General features: G+C 52.6%; 2 protein-coding genes across 5 annotated transcripts; one reads left to right on the top strand and one right to left on the bottom strand.

Annotated features, from left to right (window-relative positions):
- Window positions 1-1931: 1931 nt before the first annotated feature.
- On the top strand, window positions 1932-8750 carry Fxyd3 (FXYD domain-containing ion transport regulator 3). 3 transcript variants are annotated; one of them, XM_087581151.1, is made up of 8 exons: window positions 1932-1977; window positions 5223-5414; window positions 6954-6986; window positions 7069-7092; window positions 7798-7872; window positions 7955-7991; window positions 8405-8442; window positions 8574-8750. In XM_087581151.1, the coding sequence occupies exons 2-8, from the start codon at window positions 5375-5377 to the stop codon at window positions 8591-8593; spliced, it is 267 nt and encodes an 88-aa protein (XP_087437277.1). In that variant the 5' UTR covers window positions 1932-1977; window positions 5223-5374; the 3' UTR covers window positions 8594-8750. The 3 variants fall into 3 exon arrangements, with proteins under 3 accessions (XP_087437277.1, XP_087437209.1, NP_758528.1); XM_087581083.1 differs by having other exon boundaries at window positions 5219-5414; NM_172317.2 differs by having other exon boundaries at window positions 1961-1977; window positions 5363-5414.
- Window positions 8372-19675, bottom strand: Lgi4 (leucine-rich repeat LGI family, member 4). 2 transcript variants are annotated; one of them, NM_199499.1, is made up of 9 exons: window positions 18824-19202; window positions 18391-18462; window positions 17843-17914; window positions 15858-15929; window positions 15677-15748; window positions 15314-15483; window positions 12135-12299; window positions 11546-12051; window positions 9405-10434 (listed from the first exon to the last, which is right to left on the bottom strand). In NM_199499.1, exons 1-9 carry the CDS (start codon window positions 18991-18993, stop codon window positions 10120-10122), a joined length of 1614 nt encoding a protein of 537 aa, NP_955793.1. In that variant the 5' UTR covers window positions 18994-19202; the 3' UTR covers window positions 9405-10119. The 2 variants fall into 2 exon arrangements, with proteins under 2 accessions (XP_087425226.1, NP_955793.1); XM_087569100.1 differs by lacking the exon at window positions 15858-15929 and having other exon boundaries at window positions 8372-10434; window positions 18824-19675.
- Between the last annotated feature and the right edge of the window lie 2847 nt (window positions 19676-22522).

The raw sequence follows: 22522 nt of genomic DNA, 5'->3' as shown, positions 1-22522 counted from the left end.
AATCATGGGTCTTTGTGTGGGTATGTTGCACGTGTGTGCGGGTGCCCTCAGAGGCCAGAGGCATCCGGTCCATGGGAGTTGGAGTTACAAGAAGTCATGGTACTGTGGGTTCCTGGAACCCAGGTCCCCTTCAAGAGCAGCTTGCACTCTTAACTGCTGAGCCCTCTCCCTAGCCCCCTCATTCAAGCTTTTAAGAAACAGTACATTTTCAGTATGTAAAATTTCGAAATACGAAATTACCAATCTCTCCTCTGTCTTCATCCAAGTCCCCTCCCCACATGGGCGTGACTCTCTGGGGATATTTTTATCCCTATACAAGTACACACACACACACACACACACACACACACACACACACACACACTCTACCCCCAATCCTGCTCTCTAATGCATGTAGTTTCTATGATTTCCAGCAGAGGGAGATACCATCCTACTCTTGGGACCACCACGGGTTTTAGTTGTTTTTCCCAGGGGCAGTCAGCTTCAGGAAGACATGGTTAGGTACAAAGATACCCTAAAGGGATCTGGGATCCTCTTCCCTCCATTCCTGGCCAGACCTCTGCCAGGCCTGTCCTGTTTTTTATCTCTAGCTGTGCTTTGCCCTGAGGGAGAGGCCCACTCCTTTATGGGAGGCAGGAAGCCTTGTCCTGGCCTGAAGACCAAGAGTTGCCACCAAGAACCCCATTGCTAAGTGAGCTACATCAGGAGGGGGGGCATGGTGGGAAGTAGGGAGTCCTTTTCCTTGCCCCGCAGACCCTTGACCCTAAGTTCCCTTAAACTCTTCTCTCCACACCCACAATAGCAGCCTCTCCCAAGCCTGGTGTCTCCACCCTACCGCCTTCACCATAGTGTTGGGGGTCGTCTGGAGTCCAGCTGGTGGCCGAATAGAAGCCACCCCTTTCCTGGCCCTGCCCCTCCCGGTGACCCCAATCCTCTGCCAGACACTCAATGGTGCCTTGTTCTCTATCCAGACCCCAGACAAAAGTCCTTCTGTGTGAGGAGGCAGAATTTGGGGGGAGGGGGCACCTCCAACAGGGACCATGTGGGAGCCTGTACAGACCCCAGGCGGAAGGAGTGCCATTTGGAGGGGGACAAGGAAGGGAGGGGGCTTGAGGAGTACAGGGGGCTCATCTGCAGTGGAGGAGGGCAATTTTGACATCCACACCCACACCCACTGGGTAGGTCGAGCATCCACCCTTCAGCTTCTCATCCCTGGGAGGGACATAGAAAGCCAGTTCAGCTTTCAGTCTCCAGGGGCCTGGACTACGAACCCCAAGAACCAGAAACCCCCACTTCTACCGACCACTTGAGTGTTTCCTATTACAACTTTGGTCATACCAAACCTCCTGCCAACAAGGGATGCAGGATGGAAAGTGGGCTTTAGTTCCCTATAAATGCCACCAGGCCCATCCCCAAACAACCACAACTGGTGCTCTGTGTCTTTAATCCCAGCCTGGGGAGACAGAGATGGGTGGAAATCAGTAAGATCAAGTCCAGGCTGGTCTACAATGTGAGCTCCTAGGCCAGCCAGAGCTGCGTAGTGGCACCTTGTCTCAAAGAAAAGGCCACACCCCTACCTCTGCTTATCAGAGAAGTGTTACATGGATGCTCCAAGCTTTCTCCCACATCACTCCAGAAAGAGGGCCTGTCCTTAAGGACCCCAGAATCGTCCCCATTCCAGGTCTCCTTTGATGTTCAGGAGACCAGATATACCGTCTTCCCTCCTTTAAGATGCCAATCTCCAGCCCGCCCTGATTCCCCTTTCACTTCACCTGAGGCTACTACAGCTGGAGACCGGGTTGAACTGTCTCTTTAAGGGAGGAATGGAGTGGGGGCGTCCCTCGCCTCAGGGAGACCTGACTTGTGCCTGCCTGCCCAGGTTTGCTCAGGGCGTGGCGGTGTGGATAAAGGCTGCCCTGGCTTGGGAGTCCATACTCTGCTTTCTCCCGGAACCTCGAAGCCTGTTGAGCTACTCAGGTGAGCAGCCCTGGGGTCTCCTTCACCCAGAGCCCTGGGGGTCCCTTTGCCTCTGCTCCCCAACTCTCCCTGACTCTCTTCTGACTGTACCTGCTACACAGAAACTGGAGTTAAAGACCCCTAAAACCTTCCAGCTTACAGATTCTTTGATGGGGATGGGAGAACTACCCTCCCCGTCAGCTGATTGTCCCTAATGGCTCACCTCTGTGAGACTGGACTAGACAACTGGAGTGACCCACCCAGTGGAATCAGGAAACCCTGGGGACAGGTCTGAGAAGTCTGGGTTTACCTGAGACATCTGAACAGAGTGGGGGTGCCGGGGTGGACAGGAAGTGATTATACCATAATATCATGATTGAGGGTTTCTCAGGGGGTGAGAGTAGGGACGGTATCTAGGGGTAATTGAGTACATGAACAGTAATTTAAATGCACTGGGGGAGGAAACAGATGGAGGTGTGTTGGGTGGCCAGTTATTGGGGCACACGGAGAATAAATGAGCACCAGGAGAGAGAAGATGTCTGCTCTAGGAAAGTGGGACTTGGTTAGGAGATGGGGACTCAGATAACAAGGGTGTATGCATCGTACCCCTGCAGACATGACCATCCACCGTCCTGGAGGAGGGGAGGACACAGAGGGCAGGAGACAGCAACTGCCCTCTGCCTAGCGCAGGCAGGAAGTGCATGAGGCTGCTTAATGTCCCAGGCAAGGCTGGTTCCCTCTGCGTTGCCTCCCACTATGGTTCACTCAGAAGCAGGCAGGCTCTCTTCAGAGCACAGCACCAGCAGGGTAGGACAGTGAGGAGAGAGGGCTGTTTCCGGCCCCCCTCCCAGCCCTAGGGATGACAGGGTCCAGACGGCAGAGGAAGGAAGGAAGGGCTGCAGATGAACCATCTGTCTTCCCCTGCCCTTGTCCAGGTTCCCAAATTTTGGAAGGTTTTGTGGTAATGTGGTCCTTTGGAGGCCTTGGAGGAGTCTGGAGGGAGAAGTGTAGAGGTGAGACCCAGCAGCCATGCTGACAGAGCATGCAGCATTAGGATGAATTGCCAGGTGAGGGCCGTGTGGGATAAGGACAGTACGAGGGAGTCGGCTCCGATTGAGAAAAATGGCTGCACAGGTGGGGCACTCAGCAGGAGCCCTCTGTCAAGGCTGGTGTTTTATATGCATGGGTGACAGAATCAGGAGGCAGCCAGCCTCAGAGCACAGAAATCCATAGCCTGTGCCCCTAACCACCACTTGAGTTCTCCAAAGCTTGCTGGGGCCCCAGACATCTGAGAAATAGTTCCCAAATCAATGACAAGAAATATGTCTAATTTAAACTAATGGGTCCAGGGTGTGCACACATGGGTGCATTCGTGTGTGTGTGTGTGTGTGTATGTGTGTGTGTGTGTGTGTGACAGAGAGAGAGAGAGAGAGAGAGAGAGAGAGAGAGAGAGAGAGAGAGAGAGTGTGTGTGTGTTCAGGGCCTGAAGAGCAGGCTAAGCAAGACTCCATCGCTAGTCCCTCACTGGGGGATTCTAGGCAGGGGCTCTACCACTGAGCCACGCCCCCAGCCCCTTACTGGGGGATTCTAAGCAGGGGCTCTACCACTGAGCTGCATCTCCTTTTTTTTTTTTTTTAAACTTTTTCTTTTGTGACAATATCTCACTAAATTGTTCAGTCTGGCCTTGCACTTAGCCTGTATCCCAGGTTGACTTTGAAGTAGAATTTCTTCTGCCTCAGCTTCCCTAGTAGCTTGAGTTAAGCCTGCACTGATTTAGATTAATGAAGAAGCTGAAGGATTTCTCAGCCTCTGGGATCTGCCCCAGGGAAATGGAGGTGTCTGTGTGAGCATGTGGAACTCCCCTGCACCATAGGTGGCTGGTGGCTCCATTTTCCCTTCTAAGTGTGTGCTTTGGTATGAGTGAAAAGGGTTAGTTCTGAAGGGTGACCTTGGGGTTGCTGGGGATTAAAGAGAGGAGTCACTATAAAGTCACTGGACAGTGTCCAGCAAATGGGCAGTGGGGACAAGTGTTAGGATTTGCCACTCAGGCTCCATGAAGGAACAGATCCTGTGTGCCATGTTCCTGGCAGTGATAGTAGGCTTACTGTGAACAGATTTTTCCTTGAAGAGAGGAGGTAGAACAGTGTTTTGCTATGTCCAGGCTGACCTTGAATTTGCCATCCCCCTGCCTCAGCTCTCCAAGGGCTAGGAGATTAAGAGTGTGTGTGTGTGTGTGTGTGTGTGTGTGTGTGTGTGTGTGTGTGTGTACACGAACTGGCACATGCATGTGCCCATGAGCTCAGGACAGTTGAGTGAGGCAAGCACGGGAGGTCCACAGACAGCAGGACTTTTACTACAGCCCTCCAGGGTGATGGAAAGACAGCAGGTCGCGGCTCAGGCTGTATGGAAAGGGGCTCTATGTGGAGTGAGCCTCGCTGGGGAACCTGTAGTGTTTGCTGCCAGCAGGGCTGGGATGGGGAGTGAGCACAGGCTGAGCAGGGTGAGGGCTGTGGTGTGGGGGCAAAGACTGGACATGAGCTGGGACTCAGAGAATGCTCAGTGGGGCATGCAGAGAGCTCTCAGTGGGACTGCAGAGAGGGCTCAGTGGGGTCTCAAGGGACAGACCCAGGGGTAGGACAGAAGATGGAGATAAGGCCACATCCAGGACTCTCTGTATCTATCCCATCAGCCTGACACTATTTCCCTGTTACACGCACCCGCACCCAGCAGCCCAGGGAGTCAGCTCAGGCCTCAGCTAGAAGCCTGCAGTGTGTGGGCAGAGCCGGGCAGGCTCCAAGCTGTCTGTGGGAGCCACTCCCAGAACCCGGGCCTCTTGCCACCTGGCTCCTGGCACCCTCTTCCCCAAAACACCCCGAGGCCCTTCACAGTTCTTTCTGAGTTAGGAACAGCTAGTTGGGAAAGAGGCATTGTTTAAATCCTGTTCTCTGGACTAAGTCATCCTGGACATCAACTTTCATGTCTCAGAGCCTCAGTTTTCCCATCTGTAAGATGGGGCTAATAAGCAGGATTTGATGGTGCCCACCTATAATCCTAGCTCTTGGACAGCTGAGGCAGGGGGATGGCAAATTCAAGGCTAGCCTGGACATAGCAAAGCACTGTTCTACCTCCTCTCTTCAGGGAAAAATCTATTCACAGTAAGCCTAATATCACTGCCAGGAACATGGCACACAGGACCTCTTCCTTCATGGAGCCTGAGTGCTCACCCAACCCCCACTTGACTTTGAGGCTTCTTATCTCCCAGCCAGTGAGCTTCAGGTTCACCGCCAGCCTTCCTGTGTGTACCCTGGGCTGTGCTCCCGGAGAGCAAGCAGCAGGTGGGACAGAAGTACAAAGCTTTACATCCTGGGTGCCCTGCTAAGGTTGGCCTGTTCTCTGGACTCCTCAGGTCAACGCTGACATGCAAGAGTTTGCTCTGAGCCTGTTGGTCCTTCTAGCAGGTGAGTGTCTGGCCCCAAAATGCCCTTTCCCAGGGCCTCTCAGCTGGGCAGAGACAAGCGCTCTCTCTCTCTCTCTCTCTCTCTCTCTCTCTCTCTCCCTCCCCCCTCCCTCCCTCCCTCCCCTTGCTCTCTCGTTTGAATTCTCACTCTCTTGCTCTCTCTCTCCTCTCTCTCTCTCTCTCTCTCTCTCTCTCAAATTCTCACTCTCTTGCTCTCTCGCTTTCTCTCTCTCTCGCTCTCTCACTCTCTCAGTCTCTCAGTCTCTCGTTCTGTCTCCTATCTCTCATCTCTCCTCTCTCTCTCTCTCTCTCTCTCTCTCTCTCTCTCTCTCTCTCTCTCTCTCTCTGTAGTACTGTTGTGCTATGTGTCATGGCCTCCCCACGCTGCCGTCCCACAAGCAACTGAGAGGCTAGCGGTGACATAACAGGTAACCTGAGTACCTCGTGCCTCTGTTTCCCCATCTGTGAAACACAGAGAAGAATGTCACCTAGTCATAGGGGCTTTGTGAGGCTTAAATGAGTTAATGTTTGAACAGCGATCACCGAGGCCTGGGTGGAGCTGGCCCCAAGCATGTGTGCCTGAGTATAACTAAGCATTGTTTTCCTCCCTTTAGCAGAACTCAGACCCGGAATGAAGCCAGATGAGCTTTCAGCCAGAATTGAGCTCTTCCTCCTTGCTCTTGCCATGCTTTTCTCCTTCCTTAACCTCTTCTTCGTGTGTGTATGACTGTGTGTGTTCTTGTGTGTGCAGCTTTGCATGTGTGTGCATGCTTATGCATGTGGCTGCCAGAGGGTAACTTTGGGTGTGGTTCCTTAGGAGCAAGCCACCTTTTTTTCTTTTCAAATTCTTTATGTGTATGATTGTTTTGCCTGCAAGTCTGTGCTTGGTAACTGTGGAGGCCAGAAGGGGGCGTCAGATCCCCTGGAAGTGGAGTTACAGATGGTTGTGAACCATCATGTGGTTGCTGGGAACTGAACCTGGGTCCTCTGCAAGAGCAGTCGTTGCTCTTAACCACAGAGTCACCTCTCTCCAGAGCCCCCCACCCATTTAGACCACTTTTTACTTTACCATTTTTGGGCCCAAGTAGCCTTCTGTTTGGAAAGGGACGTGGACCTGCATTCAACTGGCTGACTGAGTCATTTCAAAGGGGGAGAGGTCAGAAGACACAATACCTGTGGGGCGTAGCTGTGGTGGGGCCAGCAAGGCATTTTGTGAGCAGCGCTCCTGTGAAAGAAACAGACACTGGAACAGGAGCCATCTGCTGCCTTGAAAAGCAAGGCTTCTCCTGCGGGAGGCGTGGCCCAGCCCGGAGGCTAGAAACACTGTTTCCAGTGCAGTGTTTCAGAGATAGGGGTGGGAGCCCATATCTCCATGAAGGTGCATGTCCAGGTAGGACTAGCCAGAGGTTAGATCCTGTGCACTGTGAGGTGGGGCTGTTCCCCCACAGAGCATTTCTCACAGGCAATGAACCTCCATGGATCCTGCTGAGGGCTCTGCTAAAGCCACCTTAGTCATAACCTTTACTTTTTGTCCCCACAGGCCTGCCTACTTTGGATGCCAATGACCCTGAAGGTGAGCCAGAGCCCATCCTCCACCCCACTTTCCCAAGTCCCCTACTGTCTTAGATTCATGTATGTGTTTTTTCTCTTTGCAGATAAAGATAGCCCTTTCTACTATGGTAAGAACGGAGTCTTCTCTTCACTTCTTTCCCGTCTTGCACAGTATTTGTGCCAAGGGTCCCACGGGAGGATGACTGACAGTTCACAGTGACCCAGGGGTGAGGATAGGAGAGGGTTTGAGTCGGCACTGAGCTCCCAGGTAGGTGAAAGTTATCAGCTTTGAGGAGAAATACAAGACAGGCACAGACACGACCTGAGTCCAGTCCACAGGAGACGTTAGTTTCAGATCAACCACCAGAAAGCTAGACATGAAAATCTTCCCAGAGAAGAAAGGGAATTCTATACCCCAATCCTCCAGCTTCCATCAGGAGCTGCCCCTTGCCCGTCCCCTCTCTTTCTCTATTGGTCCTCACGCCTGTTTCAGCTCAGGATTTTAGCATCTACTACTCCTTCATCCTGCACCATTTTCTTCCATGCCTTCAGGGCCAGCTCTGCCTTCCTGCGGATCTCCTCAGAGAGCCCTTGCCTGACCACTCGTTCTAAAGACCCAGCCTCTTGACTTCCTATCCTCCATACTGATCCTTTCCCTCAGATGGCTTCTCTGCCCCTGGGTGGACACGTGATATCTTGTTCGCTTGGATATGAACTGCAATAGTTGCACAGTGGGGCTGGGTTTTGCTTTTCTGTTTTACTGCTGTCAAGTGAGTTGGGAGATAGGGGAAGGAATTGGGCTACCTTTGAGGTCCCCTTTGTCTCCCTCTCAGATTGGCACAGCCTCCGAGTCGGCGGGCTCATCTGTGCAGGGATTCTCTGTGCCCTGGGCATTATAGTTCTCATGAGTGAGTACTTGGGAGCTCTGGGAGGGAGTGAGCAGGGAAGGGGTTTCCTGTTCTTTCCCCTGACCACGCCTCTTTCCAACAGGTGGCAAGTGCAAATGCAAGTTCAGCCAGAAACCCAGGTGAGATGGGTTCTGGGCATGCTCAAAAAAAGGCTAAGCTGTGGGTTGGGGATTTAGCTCAGTGATAGAACGCTTGCCTAGCAAGCGAAAGGCCCTGGGTTAGGTCCTCAGCTCCAAAATAAATAAATAAATAAATAAATAAATAAATAAATAAATAAATAAATAAATAAATAAGGCTAAGCCTTGTGCAAAGTGCTCAGGCCTGGGTGCTCTGCCCCGGTGTCTCCTGGGCTTATCCATGGCAAATCATCCCGAGAAAGCTGTGGTCCTTACTGGTACACTTAGCTTTGCATAAACGTACAGTGGGAAATCAACCAAGAAACTGTCTGGGCAACCCGAGACTCCTTTAGCCCCTGAGAGAGAGGATAAATAGGAGAGGATTTATTTACATATTATTCCGTTTATTTCCTTAGCCACCGTCCAGGAGATGGGCCACCCCTCATCACACCAGGTATGACACAGGATGATTGGGGGTGACACGTGGGGGTAATGGTCACTAGTGGAAGCTGGAGTGGGAGCGTGCCTGAGTCAGGGAGAAGGAAAGGGGAGATGCTTGCAAACTGACTCCATTCCCTCTACCAGGCTCTGCTCACAACTGCTGAGGATGGATCAGTTAAAAAAGTGCAGGTCCTGTCTCTGGAGATGGGCTTGAACTCCAAGATGTCTGGGCTCCTCCTCTCCTGACACTGCCTTCCCCGAGCCTCATCTCATGGTAGCAGGTTCTTTGTTCAGTTGTTAATATAAAATGATTTTACGTCATGCTCAGGCGAGCCAGAGACTCTGTGTGGAGCTTGGAGTGTGGCTGCCGGCAGCGAGGAGGTGAGCAGATGCTGGGGTGGACCTTGGGGCCTCGATGGGGCAGGTTAATGAGCAGGAGCTGATGGCTGAATCATGCTTAGACCTGCACGTCATGGCCTTATGGTGGGCATGAGATTTGCCCTTTCCCTCCATGGGCAGCCTCCTGTGCCACTTAAGTTCTAGTGGCAAACGAGGGACACTTGCGGGAGTGAAAAAGAGCCCTAATCTCACGCAGTGTAGGGACACTGGGTGACATTGCGAAAAACTACACCGTGGGGTCATCACACCATATTGGGGCCACCCCGATATTTAGCTGTCCCCACCCCTGCAGTTGAGATGACCCCACTTTATCATGAGACCCTTCCATTCACCTGTGAGACCTGTAATTTCTCAGAACACCGCCGATAGTCCAGCAGTGGCCACACTGTGAGATCCTCCACTGACCCCCAGCTCTCTTGAGGCTCCTCAGTATCCATCAGAGCCTCCAGAATCTAAGTGCAATCACAGAAAATGCCTAAAACCTTTCAAACCAAAATTCCTGCCCAAGATCCCATCCAGGGTTTTCACCTGCCACTCAACAAGAGGCTCCCGCCTTGAGACCACAGAGCGGGCAGGTTGGGTGCGCGGGGCATTTATTGAATTCATACACTCCCTGTTCTTGCCCCTGTCACATTCTGGAAAAAGGTACCCAGTGCTCTCTGTGACGCCTCTAGACTTCATCTTCGCTGCTTCACTTTTACTGCACACGTGTAAAAGCAATCAGTCTTCGGAAATAGACATGCGCACGGGCAGCAAAGTACCAGGCATGCGCACAGGCAGCAGAGTACCAGGCCAAGAAACTGCCCAGCAACTGTGACGTCACAGAGACGCATACTCCACGAAACCAATGGCCAGATAGGGTTTGAGTGGAACTAATGCTCTCTCTCGGTTCTTTATATGCAGCAGGACCAAGGGGACGTTGAGGGCGGGGTGTCCAAACCTCTTGGAGCTCAGCAGATTGCCCTTTTAGTTTCTGTATCCCAGCTCCAAGTTGTGTTCCAGGAGGAACTCCCAAGATGTTGTGCATGGGAGCATCTGTCCTCAGCCCAAATGTGGCTTCAGACTGGAGGGGCCCTAAACATAGTTGGGAGTAAAGAGACCTCCCACTTGCCCCTTAGGTACAGATCCTCCGAAAAGTGGACTAAGCCTAACTCAGGCTGATGCACTTGGCTTGTGGTCTGTATCACCCAGGACTGTCTGTGACATCCAGGAGGCCAGCCCAGAGAGGTTACCCAGATGTCCCAGAATGCCCTTGCCAGTCCCATAGCCACTTCCAGGGTCTTTCCCAGCCTCAGGCACTGAGATCCAACTCATGGTGCTGGTAGATCTGCGTGGGCCCCTTGAAGCACGCTGCGAATAAAAAGCGTCTTCCTGCTACAGTGACTTGGCCAAAGGCTCGGGGGGCCACCAAGGCCGGTGGGCCCAGCTCCTGTAGTGGCTCCAGGATCCCTTTATCGGGCTCAAAGCGGAAGACTTGGCTGAAGGCGAAGTCGCTGCCCAGAATGGCCAACTGGTCGCTGGCAATTAGTAGTGGCTGGAAGACATGGGAGCCTCGAGATGGAAGTTGCTGCAGCAGACGGAACATGGAGCCGTCCCAGCGCATGACCTGCAGGATTTGGAAGCTAGTTAGACCCTGGGTCATGAGACGCTAACTGGCCTGTCATTTAACAGGATCCTGTAGGTTCTCCATTTACCCGTAATCCCTCCCCCTTTTTGAGAGTCTTGCTAGCCACGGACTGCTTTCTACCTCAGCCTCCCTGGTACTGAGATGACAGCCTCTGGGCCTCTGTGACACCAACACTATGCCCAGCATCTTTCATAACTTACAGATAACATTTGTCTGCTCGGAACAGGGGCATTGTTCTAGACTTTTCTCTCTGCCTCACATGCCACACAGACTGCCCAGCAATGGTCTGCCAATCTTACTTGTCATACGTTATATGTTTATCCCAACTGTTCTGGTCATACCCTGACCAGCTTCCACCTTCTCCAGCCTGATCCCCGATTCCCGTTCTAATCTCCGTTGCTCCCTCCTGGAGACCCCTTGAATAGTTGAGGTGTGGGGTGTGGGGTGGGGACTTGGAAAAGATAATCCTGAAGGCGATCAGAACCTAACACCAACTCAACCTGTCCCAACAGTAAGGGTGTGGATGGAGTTAACCGTCATCCTGGAATGTTCTAGAGAGACAGGGCCAAGCTTAGCAGAGTAAATTCAGAATCTTGGAGCAGGTCATGTGGGCACGGTCCTGTTGTGCCAGCACAGGGCTGGGGCAGGAGAATTATGAGATTGAAGCCAGCCTGGACTATATATTAAGATCCTAGCTGGGGGTTGGGGATTTAGCTCAGTGGTCGAGCGCTTGCCTAGCAAGCGCAAGGCCCTGGATTCGGTCCGGAAAAAAAACAAAAAAAGATCCTAGCTGAGTCTCTGCCTCATAAAGCCACGGGCTATAGTTTAGCAGGCAAGCTTAGAATTCACCAGTGGCTCAGCTGCTGTGCCTAAGCCTGGAACTCACTAGAAAGCGGCTGGGGGCGTGGCTTAGTGGGGCTTGCTGCTTAGAATTCATCATGGATTAGTTGTGGGTGAGGCTCAATGGTAGAACGCATTCCTGGAATTCACCAATGAGGGGACGTGCTGAAACAGTGGTCCAGCCCCCTGCCAAATGAGGGTTCAGCTGCTGGGATCTAATCTGGCTGCTACTGTCTGCCCCCAGGCTCACCATGGAGTCCCCAATGTATCGAGTCAGGCACAGGAACACGTCTCCTCCCGCCTGAAAGTGTTTTGTGGCATAGACGTCCTCTGCCTCTGGGATGTCTGTGCGCCTCTCGAATCGGCCACCAAACCAGTGAAAGAGCACAGGCCTCTGGGAGGCGGAAGCAAGCAACAGGTGCGGTCGGCCGTCCAGCTCCAGGGCCTCTGCATCGGTGTCGCGGTGCCAGGCGTGCAGGCTCTGGCGTGGGTAGAAGCCCGGCCCATCACGACACAGCAGCGTGGTGCTGCCAGCCTTGGAAGCATCAGCCACCACGAAGCAGGGCTGCCCATCCAGCCACAGGAGCTCGGCATCATTGGGTCGCAGCAGCCGTTGAGGGGCTAGGACTTGCACAGGGGTCAGACGCAGGTCGGGGCTGGACCGTGACCACAGCTGTGAGCCTCCCCATAGGCGAGCAGCCAGTATGAAGAGGCGTGGGCCCAGCACCAGAGGTTTGCAGGACACCACTGAGGGCGCTGTAAAGAAGAGTGGGACACTGTCAGGCTCAGGAGCAGTCTGAGAATAGGAGGGAAGAGGCCAGGACAGGAGCAAAGCTCACCGGACAGCTCTTCCTCAGACCTGAAGCGCTGCAGGCTGTAGTCCCACACCAGGATCAGGCAACGGCCAGCGAAGGGCTGTGCCAGGACCATGTGAGGTTCCCCCTGATAGGAGAAGGACTCCACGCTCAGTGCCGACTCCCCAACAGTCTGGAGCCAGGAGAGTTCTAGGGGCAGCAAGAGAGTCAGGGGTGCCTAGGGGTGGGCAGGAGACCTCAATGCTTTGGTTAGCACGTCGTTGAAAAAAGAATCCATAGTGTTCACATGAGGACCTATGGAACAGAACCTTTCCCCCTATAGATGTGTTAAGTCTCAGAAACTCAAACATCTTTCTTTCCAAATGCCGGGTGGCATCATCAAATCGTCCCTGGGAAACTGTTTCAGTTAGATGTTGTGGCACGTGCTTGTGATCACGGCTTTGGGAAGCTGAGGCAGGAGGATCTCTGGTTCCTGGTCAGCCCGGGCTACACAGTGTGACCCTGTCTCAAAAACACAAAACAAATGACATGTTTAGTTACTCAACTAACTTTACAATAGCATTGATGTGAGCTACACTCTGTTACCATGAGAACGTGAGGATAAGTGGTCCAGGCAGCCAGTTACCAACAACCTTCATTCTCCCCAACTGGAGCTGGGGCATAGAAGACAAGCCTGCCAACCCAGCCACTCAAGAGAATGAGGCCTGAGAATTGAAGGTTAAAGGCCTGCCTGGGATACAGGAGTCAGGGGAGTCTGAGCAACTCAATAGAGACCTTATATAAAATGAGAAAGCAAAAAGAGGTTGGAGATGTATGCAGCTCAGTGGTAGAGCCCCCGCCTAGGATCCCCCAGTGAGGGGCTGGGGGCGTGGCTCAGTGGTAGAGCCCCTGCCTAGAATCCCCCAGTGAGGAGCTGGGGGCGTGGCTCAGTGGTAGAGTCCCTGTCTAGAATCCCCCAGTGAGGAGCTGGGGGCGTGGCTCAGTGGTAGAATGCTTACCTAGCATATGGAATTCTCTTAATTTAATTCCTAATGTCTGTCTCTCTGTCTCTCTCTCATGCACACACACACACACACACACACACACACACACAAACAAACAAACACACACACCACTTTTTCCATAAATCAGGGAGAAGATCATCGGGCAACCTAGGTAGAATGTTCCAGCACTCCTACTCACACACTGCCAAGATATGATCAAGTTCACAACAGACACGAAGTGTGATGTTCACCTCATTGTGTGAACATAATGTCCTCGACCTAGCCTCTCTCACCTCCTTTTTACTGCACCCAAAGCACAGGAAGATGTCACAACCTGGGCTTGAACAGTAAAAACAAAGGCATCAAATAGGGGCTACCCCGACCCATGCAGACAGCTCATCCCTTTTGTGTTCATGTGTGGGGTTGCATGCATGACGCACATGTGGTCAGAGGGCACATGTATGGGGGCCGGTCCTTTCCTTCCATCCTATGGGTTCTGGGGATTGAACCCAGGTCATCGAGCTTGGTAGCAAGTGCTCTTGCCTACTGAACCAACTTACTAGCCCAGAAAATTCTTTTGTGGGGGAGGGGTGGGACAGTGTTTCTTTGCATAGCCTGGCTGTCCCGGAACTCACTCTGTAGACCAGGCTTGGCTTGAACGCAGAGATCCCTCTGCCTCTGTCTTCCTGAGTGCTGGGATTAGAGGTATGCATCACCACCAGGGACATTCACACAAAAGAAATCTCATCTCCCCTCTCTCTGTCTCTGTCTCTGTTTCTCTCTCCCTCTCCCTCTCTCCCTCTCTCTCTCTCTTTCTCCCTCTCTCCCTCTTTTCCTCTTTTCCTCTCTCCCTCTCTCCCTCTCTCTCAGACTTTGCTATGTAGCTCAAACTGGCCTCAAGTTCACAATCCTCCAGCCTCAGCCCTTCTAGTGCAGGATTACAAGCACAAACCACCATGCCGTACAGTCTTTTTAAAAATTTCCTTTAAATCCCACCCCTTCCTGAGCTGCTGAGATGGCTCGGTGAGTAGGAGCACCTGCCACCAAGTCTGATATGATGGAGCTGAGTTCAGTCCCAGAACCCATGTGATGGAAGGAGAGAACCAGCTCCCACTTATACTCAACACACACACACACACTTTAAATAAAAAGTGTTACTTGCTGTTTAACCCCTTCCTTGCTTCCCTAGTCCCAGCTCTGGTCTTCCTTGGATGCTATGCCTTCTCCAGTTCTGACCCGATGCTTCACCTGCCTAACTTCTAATTCCTACCCCACCCCACCCTCTGCCTACACCTCCCCATTTTGGAGAGATCATTTCTGGACCATTTGGGTTCCCTGACATTTCCTGAACAGGAGTCTCAGGGAGGGCAAGACCCAGGGCCATCTGAGTCAGTGCAGTCCTACCACATGGCCCAGCATTCAGAAAAGCATCCCAATATACTCTTATGTATGTGTGGAAAGGCAAAAGGAAGGCAAGCTCCAGGGTGCTAAGAAGGGATTCTGAACATGGGATGCTTACAGCCTCTTGTAACAGAGTGACGGTGTACATCTGCCACCCCTACACTGGGAGGCTGAGACCAGAGGATTGCTGCAAGTGTTGAGGCCAGCCTGGACTACAGAGTGAAACACTGTCTCAGAAAACAGAACAAAAGTAACAACCCACGAGCGCTGGGATGGAGAGAAGGCTCCCGATTAGGAGCACTTACAGTTCTTACAGAAAACGGGTTCAGCTCCCAGGACCCAGTCAGAACAGTTTACAAGTGTCTGTAGCTGCAATTCTCAGAGATCCAACACCTCTGGCCTTTGAGGCAGCTGCACTTGCATGCACACACCCCCACACAGACACACGCACATACCTATAACAAAAATAACAGCAACCACAACAACAACACAATAGCCTCGTGTCCCAGGACTGGCATCAAAAGCCATGCAGAGACCAAGTGTGGTCTCTCATGCTTGCAATTCCAGGACAAGGTGGAGGAGGCAGGGGGATCACCAGTTCAGTGCCAGCCTTGTCTTCGAATTGAGATCCTGTCAAAAAGAAAAAACCATCCTGCCCAGTGTTGACCCCTCCCACAGATCTGGGATCATTGCTTTACCAATGAAGAAACTGAGGCACAGGAGGTTATCTTCCTCAGCCTTGTAACAACCTCCACCATCCATCTAAGGGCCTGTTGTCCCTCCCACCCCTGGGAGTCGGGGAGGGCAGGAAGCCTTCACCTGTGGCTTTACACTTGAACTTCTTAGGGTCGAGGTGATTCAGTTGTATTTGAGCAAGTGCAGAGGGGCCCGCACAGGCCCCCGTGCCCACACTGGCATTCACCATAGGCATCCACTGTAGCAACCAAAGTACTCGGCAGTCACACTGGAACGGGTTACCACGGAGGTCCCTGGGGTGAGAAGCCAGGAGGAAAGCTGTGACCCAGTTTCTGTGGTTTGGAGGCAGAGTCCTCTGAGGGTTGAGGATGGCTCTCTCGGATGACAGCAGAGTACAGTCCCACGAGCTACCCAAGAAGGCCCAGATCTCTCCCCTCCAAAAGCATTCCCAGGCCTCCCGCCACGCCTGAGGGAGGCTGAACTCACACATGAGTCAGAGTCTCCAAGCCTTGGAACAGGAATCTGGGTAGAGCCTCAAGGTGGTTGTTGGCCAGGCTTCTGATGGAGCGGGGAGAGGAAAGAGTGTCAGCCAGGGCCAGAAGACGCTATGGCCTTGAGGGTGGGTCGGGCTGCCTACAGTGGAGGTCTGGACTGTGCAGATACACACAGGTGGGTCAGTGAGCGGAGTCCCCTCAGGGCGTTCTTAGAGATGGAGCCGATCTTGTTGTCCTCAATGAAGCTGTGGGGAGAGGGTGGGGTAAGGGGAGGTCTTAGGAAGCCACTGCAAGGCTGGTTTCTCCTCTCTCACCTGTGTGACCATAAGGACCCCCCACTCTTCACTGCCGCTGCTCTCACAGTAGCCAAAGGACTTGGCTGTCTGGTCATCGTCAAGCTTATCATAGACATGACTGCCATCACCACCACCACCACCACCACCACCACCACCACCACCACCACCACCCAGGCCCCAGTGGGCCCAGGTAAAGTCAACACTACTGCTGGCATCCCCAACATGTGCACCTCTCTTCATTGTTGAGCTCAGTACCAACAATGCCCTTAACCCCGGCACCGTGCCGTCATCTCTGCCCATCAACACATACTACCAACCCCCACACCGCCAACACAGACAGTGTCCCCAATATCACACCTTCATGACCAGAACCACACACCAACACTGCCACCACTGTTACAAACCTCCTCGGGGACCGACAGCATCACCATCATCACCAACATTCACAACATCCACCAGGACCACTGGTACGGCCATGGTGTTCATGGAGACCCACAGCAGGAATTCGGTCATGCTTGGTAGGCACAGAGCCAACAACATCACCAAAACTAACATCTGGGCACAGCTCGGCAGGTAGAAGCAGTTTGCCCCAGGTTTGATTCCTGGGACCCGTGTGGTAGAAGGAAAGAATCTACGGCTGCTGATGATCCTGACTTCTATACCTGGGCACGTGCATTGTGACACCACACCAAAAATAAATGCAATTGAAAAATATTTTTAGAAGCATGCCACCTGGGCTGAGGTATGTCTCAGAGATAGAGTGCTCACCTTGAATCCCACAGTGAGGGGCTACACATATGATTGGTTCAGTGGTAGAGCCCCAGTGAGGGGCTGGGGGTGTGGCTCAGTGGTGGAGCCCCTGCCTAGAATCCCCCAGTGAGGGATATGGAACTACTTTCCTAGCTTGCCCAAGACCCAGCACCACAAAACAAACACCACAAACAAATAGAAAAGGGCCCCCCAAACACAAACCTAGAAAACCCCTAACCATATTCCACCCATAGCCATGACCACTGTCAACATATACCATAACATAAGCACATACCTCTACACTGGTAATCTTCACAAACACAAGCCCTATACACCTTGTAGATAGTCCCCAATAACACCAACACTTAGTCCCAATAACACCAACACTATTGTGGCAGCCATTTTGGTCGACGTCCCTCACAGTCCATCAGTAGCAATATAACCACCATTTCTCTTCCATCAGTAACACCCCCTACAGACCATCATCCACAGCAGCGTCACCAGGCCACCAGCAGCACTGCAACCTTGCCCTAGAGTCATCCCCTCTGCCATCCTATCCAACCCTGACATCCCCCACTGTCACATGGTCATGCATAGCTTCAAGCTGTGACCCTGTAATTTGACATGTTTCCTGCTCCTGACCTCTCTGTATACCCCCTTCTGGAGTCCCCCTGCATCAGGACAATAGAGTCTGGCTCTCTAGGCTCTTTGTTGACGCTTGGTTTTTCCGGGCTATAGAACTGACACTGGTGTCTCAAACATGTCGGGCAAGCACCTTCTCCTGAGATATACTTCTAGTCTTTTAGTTTGTTATTTCTTATTTCTTATGAGACAGGGCCCAGGCCTTGAATTAACCATCCTCCTGCCTCAATTTCCTAAAAAGCTGGGACTACAGGCCTGAGGCACCAGCCCCCAGCTTCCTTTGCAACTCTTGAAATACATAGAGGTGAGATTCACTTCTGACCTGAGCTGCCCACACTGCAGACTTCCTCCTAGGAGTCTGCCATTGTCCAGATGCCTCCGTCTGCAAACCACCTCCCTTCCTCTGGGAGTCACAGAGAGGCTCACCCACGCCTCCGAGCCCACCTTCCCCAACCTTGGGCTGTACTCACAGGTACTGCAGGTAGGACAGGCCGATGAAGGCATCACCCTCAATTACAGAGAAGGTATTGGACGTGAAGAGGCTATAGGGAGGGTGGGACAGTGCTGTCAGAGTTGAAGACTTGTATCTATGGCTGTGCTCGGCTCCCATCCAACCCCAAGGCACACATGCAAGCATGGGGCTATCTGAACGGACACAGGCGCCCCCATAAATACACACAATGTACACATGTCCTCACAGGTGTCTGAAAGGCACCATGCACGCATGTGTGCGAACATACATGTGCACACACGTGCATGAGCACACCCCCAACTCACAAATGCGTATATACACATATGCACACACCCCACACATGCGTATACACCCACATCCACATGCATGCACACACACATACCACACACATATGCACATGCATGCACACACATACCACACACATATGCACATGCATGCACACACAAGTGCAAGTGTGCGTGCACACAACAACCACCCGCCCCCCTCCAGGCAAGAAAACCCGTTCTCTTAAACAGTGTGTTGTGAGCCCAACCAGAACACACTCACAGCAAGTGCAGTGACGGCATCTTTAAAAAGCTTCCAGCCTTCAGCCGGGAGACCCCCATCCTGACGAGAGAGCTGGGGACATGGGCAGAGATTAGTGAGCAGAAAACTATTCTGATTCTCCTCTCTCAAATCAGAGGTCTTGGCTGCTCTATAGGCCCTGGCCTGCCATGTTGGCCTGGGGGTGTCTCCTATTTCCCCCCACACAAGTGGCTAAGGTCCCTGGCAGCATCCAACCCCTGATATGGTTCTTTCACTGATGTCACTGCTCCCCCTTGCCTTGGGGACTCCCCCAACCTGCACCTTTCCAAATCTTTCAGACAGCCCAGAATTCTTTTGGTGTCCAAGATTCTGAGAGACCTCGGCACCCCACCCCAAATCCCGGAGTCTCAGGTCTCCTCCCTCCCTTTCGGCCCACACAGGGCCTGGCACTCACAGTGACAGGAGCGTGGTGGAGAAGCTCTCAGGCAGCTCGGGGGAGCCCTCACACAGGGTGCTCTCCTTGGAGCAGGAGCAGCGTGGAGGACACTTTCCCTTGGGGGGACTCCAGGACACTCCTGCCCCAGTCCAGGCCAACAGGAACAACAGAATGCCTGCCCCTCCCATGCCCCTGCCCCAGCCCAGGCTCCCCCTGGCTCCACCCTGCCAGACCTGAACCACTACATCTCTGTGGGATGCCCCTCCATCCTGCTGCTGGCCATGCTGTCCTGTGGCTGGCTGACCTTGTTCCCTCCTCCAGCCTGTGCCCCTCTTCCAGTATCTGGAGTGTGGATTTTCTATCAGTATCTTTCTCTCCCTATCTTTCTATTATTCTCTTTCCCACACTCTGCGATCTCTGTCTTTCTGTCTTTGTCTCTCTGGTTTGGCCTGTAGATCTCTGGGGTGTGTGTGTGTGTGTGTGTGTGTGTGTGTGTGTGTGTGTGTCTGTCTGTCTGTCTGTCTGTCTGTCTGCCTGCCTGTCTGTCCTGGTCCTTCTGCCTGGTCTGTCTGTAACTCTCACCTCCCTGCCCCGTTTCAAGTTTCCAGTACTTTCTGTGTGTCCTCCCACGCTGGTCTCACTTTCTGTGGCCTGGGATGTGCCCAGCAGAAGGGTAGGAAGGAGGAGGTCAGGGGCCATCGGAAGAAAAGGCCCAGGAAAGAAATTGAATGGCCTTTGAGGGGGCGGGGCTGCCAAGCCTGCCACCCTAAGCACTCCCAACCAACCCCCTCATCAGAGTCCCCACTCAACCCCAGTTAGGGAGAGTGGGAAGGATGTCCCCAGGGTGGAGACCAGATGGCTCTGCAGACTGCAGATGGGAGGGCTAGGAGGAGAAGCCACTGGGGGATGGGGGATATCCTAGCTGTTCCCGGCCAGCCCCTTCTCTTGGAGGGTGTGGTCCACCCACTCACCAAGGCACCACCAGGCCAGCACCAGGCCAGCTGCTCCCCCTGGTGGTCACCATCTGTAGGACAGCTGCCCTGCCCAAAAGCCAGACCTCGTCCAGAAAATCGCTGTAATTAACTCTATGAGGGCTGAGATCTAAGACTGTATACAAACACTAATGCCACCTCTCCCACATCAGATCTATCGATCTTTGTCCTAAAGTTTCACCGCCAGCGTCCCAATCTTCTCACGACCCTCTGATCACTGTCGTTCTCATGACTAATTTACAGCCCCAGAAAGCCAGCTCAGGGCCCCGCCATGTTGCTCCGTGTCCTCTCCTTGGAGGTTGGAATTTGAGGATATGTGGATAACTGGCTGCTTTCATCCTTATAGAAACTAAGACAGATTCCCTCCGTTAAATGAGAAAAATCTGTAACTCACACACAACCCAACCTAATAACCGGTCCTTCCCATGCCCCTCCAGCTTTTTTTTTTTTTTTTTTCTTTTCCCTCGATTGCTTTCTTGATTTTGAGACTGGCCCAGAACTCATTTTGTAGCCCAGGCAGCCCTCAAACTCAAGATCTCCTGGCTTAGCCTCCCAAGTGCTGGGATGACACCATATTCGACTGTGTGTGCCAGGTTTTCCGTGAGTTAGCTCACTGATGTCACAACAACCCTGTGAGGTGGGGTACCGCAGTCCCTGATTTACAACCCCTGCTCTAAAACGGGGAAAGTGAAGCATCAGACTCTTAAATGATTAGCTTCATAGGGCCAGTTGGTTCTAGCTCAGTAGGAGCAAACACTTTGTTGCCTGGGGTTGGTAGGCTGGGGAACACGTAGCCTCTTGCCATTGAGGTGCTGTTGGAGGACCTGGGGTCCTGCCCAGTGCTGTGCTGCCTCAGTAGAGTTGCTCAGTCTCTCTGGTCCTCACTTTCCTCATTTGTCAATGGGATAATTCATACTATTCATCCCCAGACTGAAGAGAGGGCTCAGTGAGCTAACAAAGCAGCTTTGGGGTTCAGTCAGGTTTGGGTTTTTTTTTTTTTTAGATGGGATTTCATGTAACTCAGGCTGGCCTTGAACTTGGTACATAGCCAAGGATGACCTAGATCTCCCGACCCTCCTGCCTCCGCCCCTGTGTTATCATCGCCAGGTTATGTGGTCCCGAGGACCAAGCCCAGGACTCCATGGGTACTAAGTAAACACTCCGCTAACTGAGCCACATCCCCAGCCACACACAGGGACACGTTGATAAAGGCTCAGAGTGGGGATGGCAGCTGTCGTTCCAGCCTTCAGCAGATGAGGCAGGAAGGTCAAAAGTCAGAGACTAGACAGACTAAGCCACATAATGAGCTTGAGGCCAGCAACAGGGCGCAGGATAACAGCCTGTCTCAAAACAAACACAAGAGGACAATCAGAGAGCTTTCTGCTAGGGCCACCAAGGGGCCAGTGATGGGCCTGAACCATGCCAGCAGCTTCTCCCTCCAGTTTGCCACCAGAAAGATGAAGGCGACGTGAACACATACAAACAGACCTTTACTGTGCACCGACCTGGGTTCTCGATGCTTTGCATGGATTGTTCTAGATAATCACACCACCTCCCTCTGGGGGGGATAGTGCCATTCTTTCCGTTTTACAGAAGGAACAACTGAGGCACGGAGAGGCGAAATCATCAGCCTAGCGCCACATGGTGATAAAGCATTATGCTGTCACATCCAGGGGCAGTGAGCTCTCGAGAGTCACTCTGCCTGGATAGGCCTGGAATAGCTAACTGCCTGTCTCCCCTTCCTGGCACTGCGTAAACACCAGGGTTCTCTTTAATCAGGGATGATGCTGGCACATAGGAAGATTGAAGGGACGCAGATCTCTGAGACTCGCGACAGTGTCTATAGAGCATAGTGTCTGGGCTGCTGTTTGTTTGCTTGAGGCTGGGGACATTTGGTTGACCAGGAAGACGACTTAAGGAAAATCAGTTCTGCCTACCTAGACCTCAGTTTACCAGTCTCTAAAATGGAGATGACAAGAAAATGTCAAGTTCACGGACCTCTGTGCCTGGCCTGGAGTTACAGATATGGTGTTAGTGGCTTCTCCATTTTGTAGTCCAGGGCAGCTGAAGGGAACCAGTAAGGTGTCAAGAGTAGCCCCGGGTCACACAAGGAATCTTGAACCCATGTCTGGCCCCTGGTTTCTGTCTGTAGAGCCTGGGAGAGCATCGGCAGTGTTTTCCCCAATGGTGTCGCCAGGGCTACATGTGCTAAAGGCGTGGAGATTTCAAGATGAAATGCAAGTCTGTGGCTTTGGAGAGGGTGGCCCTGTGTCTGTGACTGTATAGTAAACACACAGCTATTTACTGCATGCCAGTTTACTGGTGGCCCGTGTACGGGGCACACACACAGTGTGTGTGTGGCCCGTGTACGGGGCACACACACAGTGTGTGCACTGCCAATGGCCACGTGGAAGGAGAGCCTCCCCAGTCAATCGGTTGGTGTGCTCACACGCTCCCGTGGTCTCGGCTGTGTGTTCACCTCCTTGTAGTGTGGGAATGGGAGCACTGGGTGTGAGTCTGGCGTTGACTGTTTTCCTGTGTGTCTGTGTGTAAAAGCAGACAGAGGCACACCAATGTCTTTTTTTTTTTTTTTAAATGAGAAGGCAGGTGTGTCTATGTAGCTCAGGCTGGCCTCAAACTCACTCTGCAGGTCAGGTTGACCTTGAACTCTCTACCTGAACTTCTGCCTCTGCTTCCTGAGTCTCCTTATATAGCCCGGTTATAT

The sequence above is a fragment of the Rattus norvegicus genome, chromosome 1, assembly GCF_021556685.1.
Source record: "Rattus norvegicus strain SHRSP/BbbUtx chromosome 1, alternate assembly SHRSP_T2T, whole genome shotgun sequence".
Lineage (NCBI taxonomy): Eukaryota > Metazoa > Chordata > Mammalia > Rodentia > Muridae > Rattus > Rattus norvegicus.
This window is presented reverse-complemented; position numbering and strand designations above follow the sequence as displayed.

What these genes read in the sequence shown, in the direction of transcription:
- Fxyd3 (XM_087581151.1), top strand. Translation starts at nt 5,375, where the DNA reads ATGCAAGAGTTTGCTCTGAGCCTGTTGGTCCTTCTAGCAG. An exon ending in CCTGTTGGTCCTTCTAGCAG is followed by an intron (nt 5,415 to 6,953) that starts GTGAGTGTCTGG and finishes TTGTCCCCACAG; the next exon opens with GCCTGCCTACTTTGGATGCC. An exon ending in GGATGCCAATGACCCTGAAG is followed by an intron (nt 6,987 to 7,068) that starts GTGAGCCAGAGC and finishes TTCTCTTTGCAG; the next exon opens with ATAAAGATAGCCCTTTCTAC.
- Lgi4 (NM_199499.1), bottom strand. Translation starts at nt 18,993, where the DNA reads ATGGGAGGGGCAGGCATTCTGTTGTTCCTGTTGGCCTGGACTGGGGCA. An exon ending in ATGCCGTCACTGCACTTGCT is followed by an intron (nt 17,915 to 18,390) that starts GTGAGTGTGTTC and finishes CCCTCCCTATAG; the next exon opens with CCTCTTCACGTCCAATACCT. An exon ending in GTCTGAGGAAGAGCTGTCCG is followed by an intron (nt 12,052 to 12,134) that starts GTGAGCTTTGCT and finishes TCTTCTTTACAG; the next exon opens with CGCCCTCAGTGGTGTCCTGC.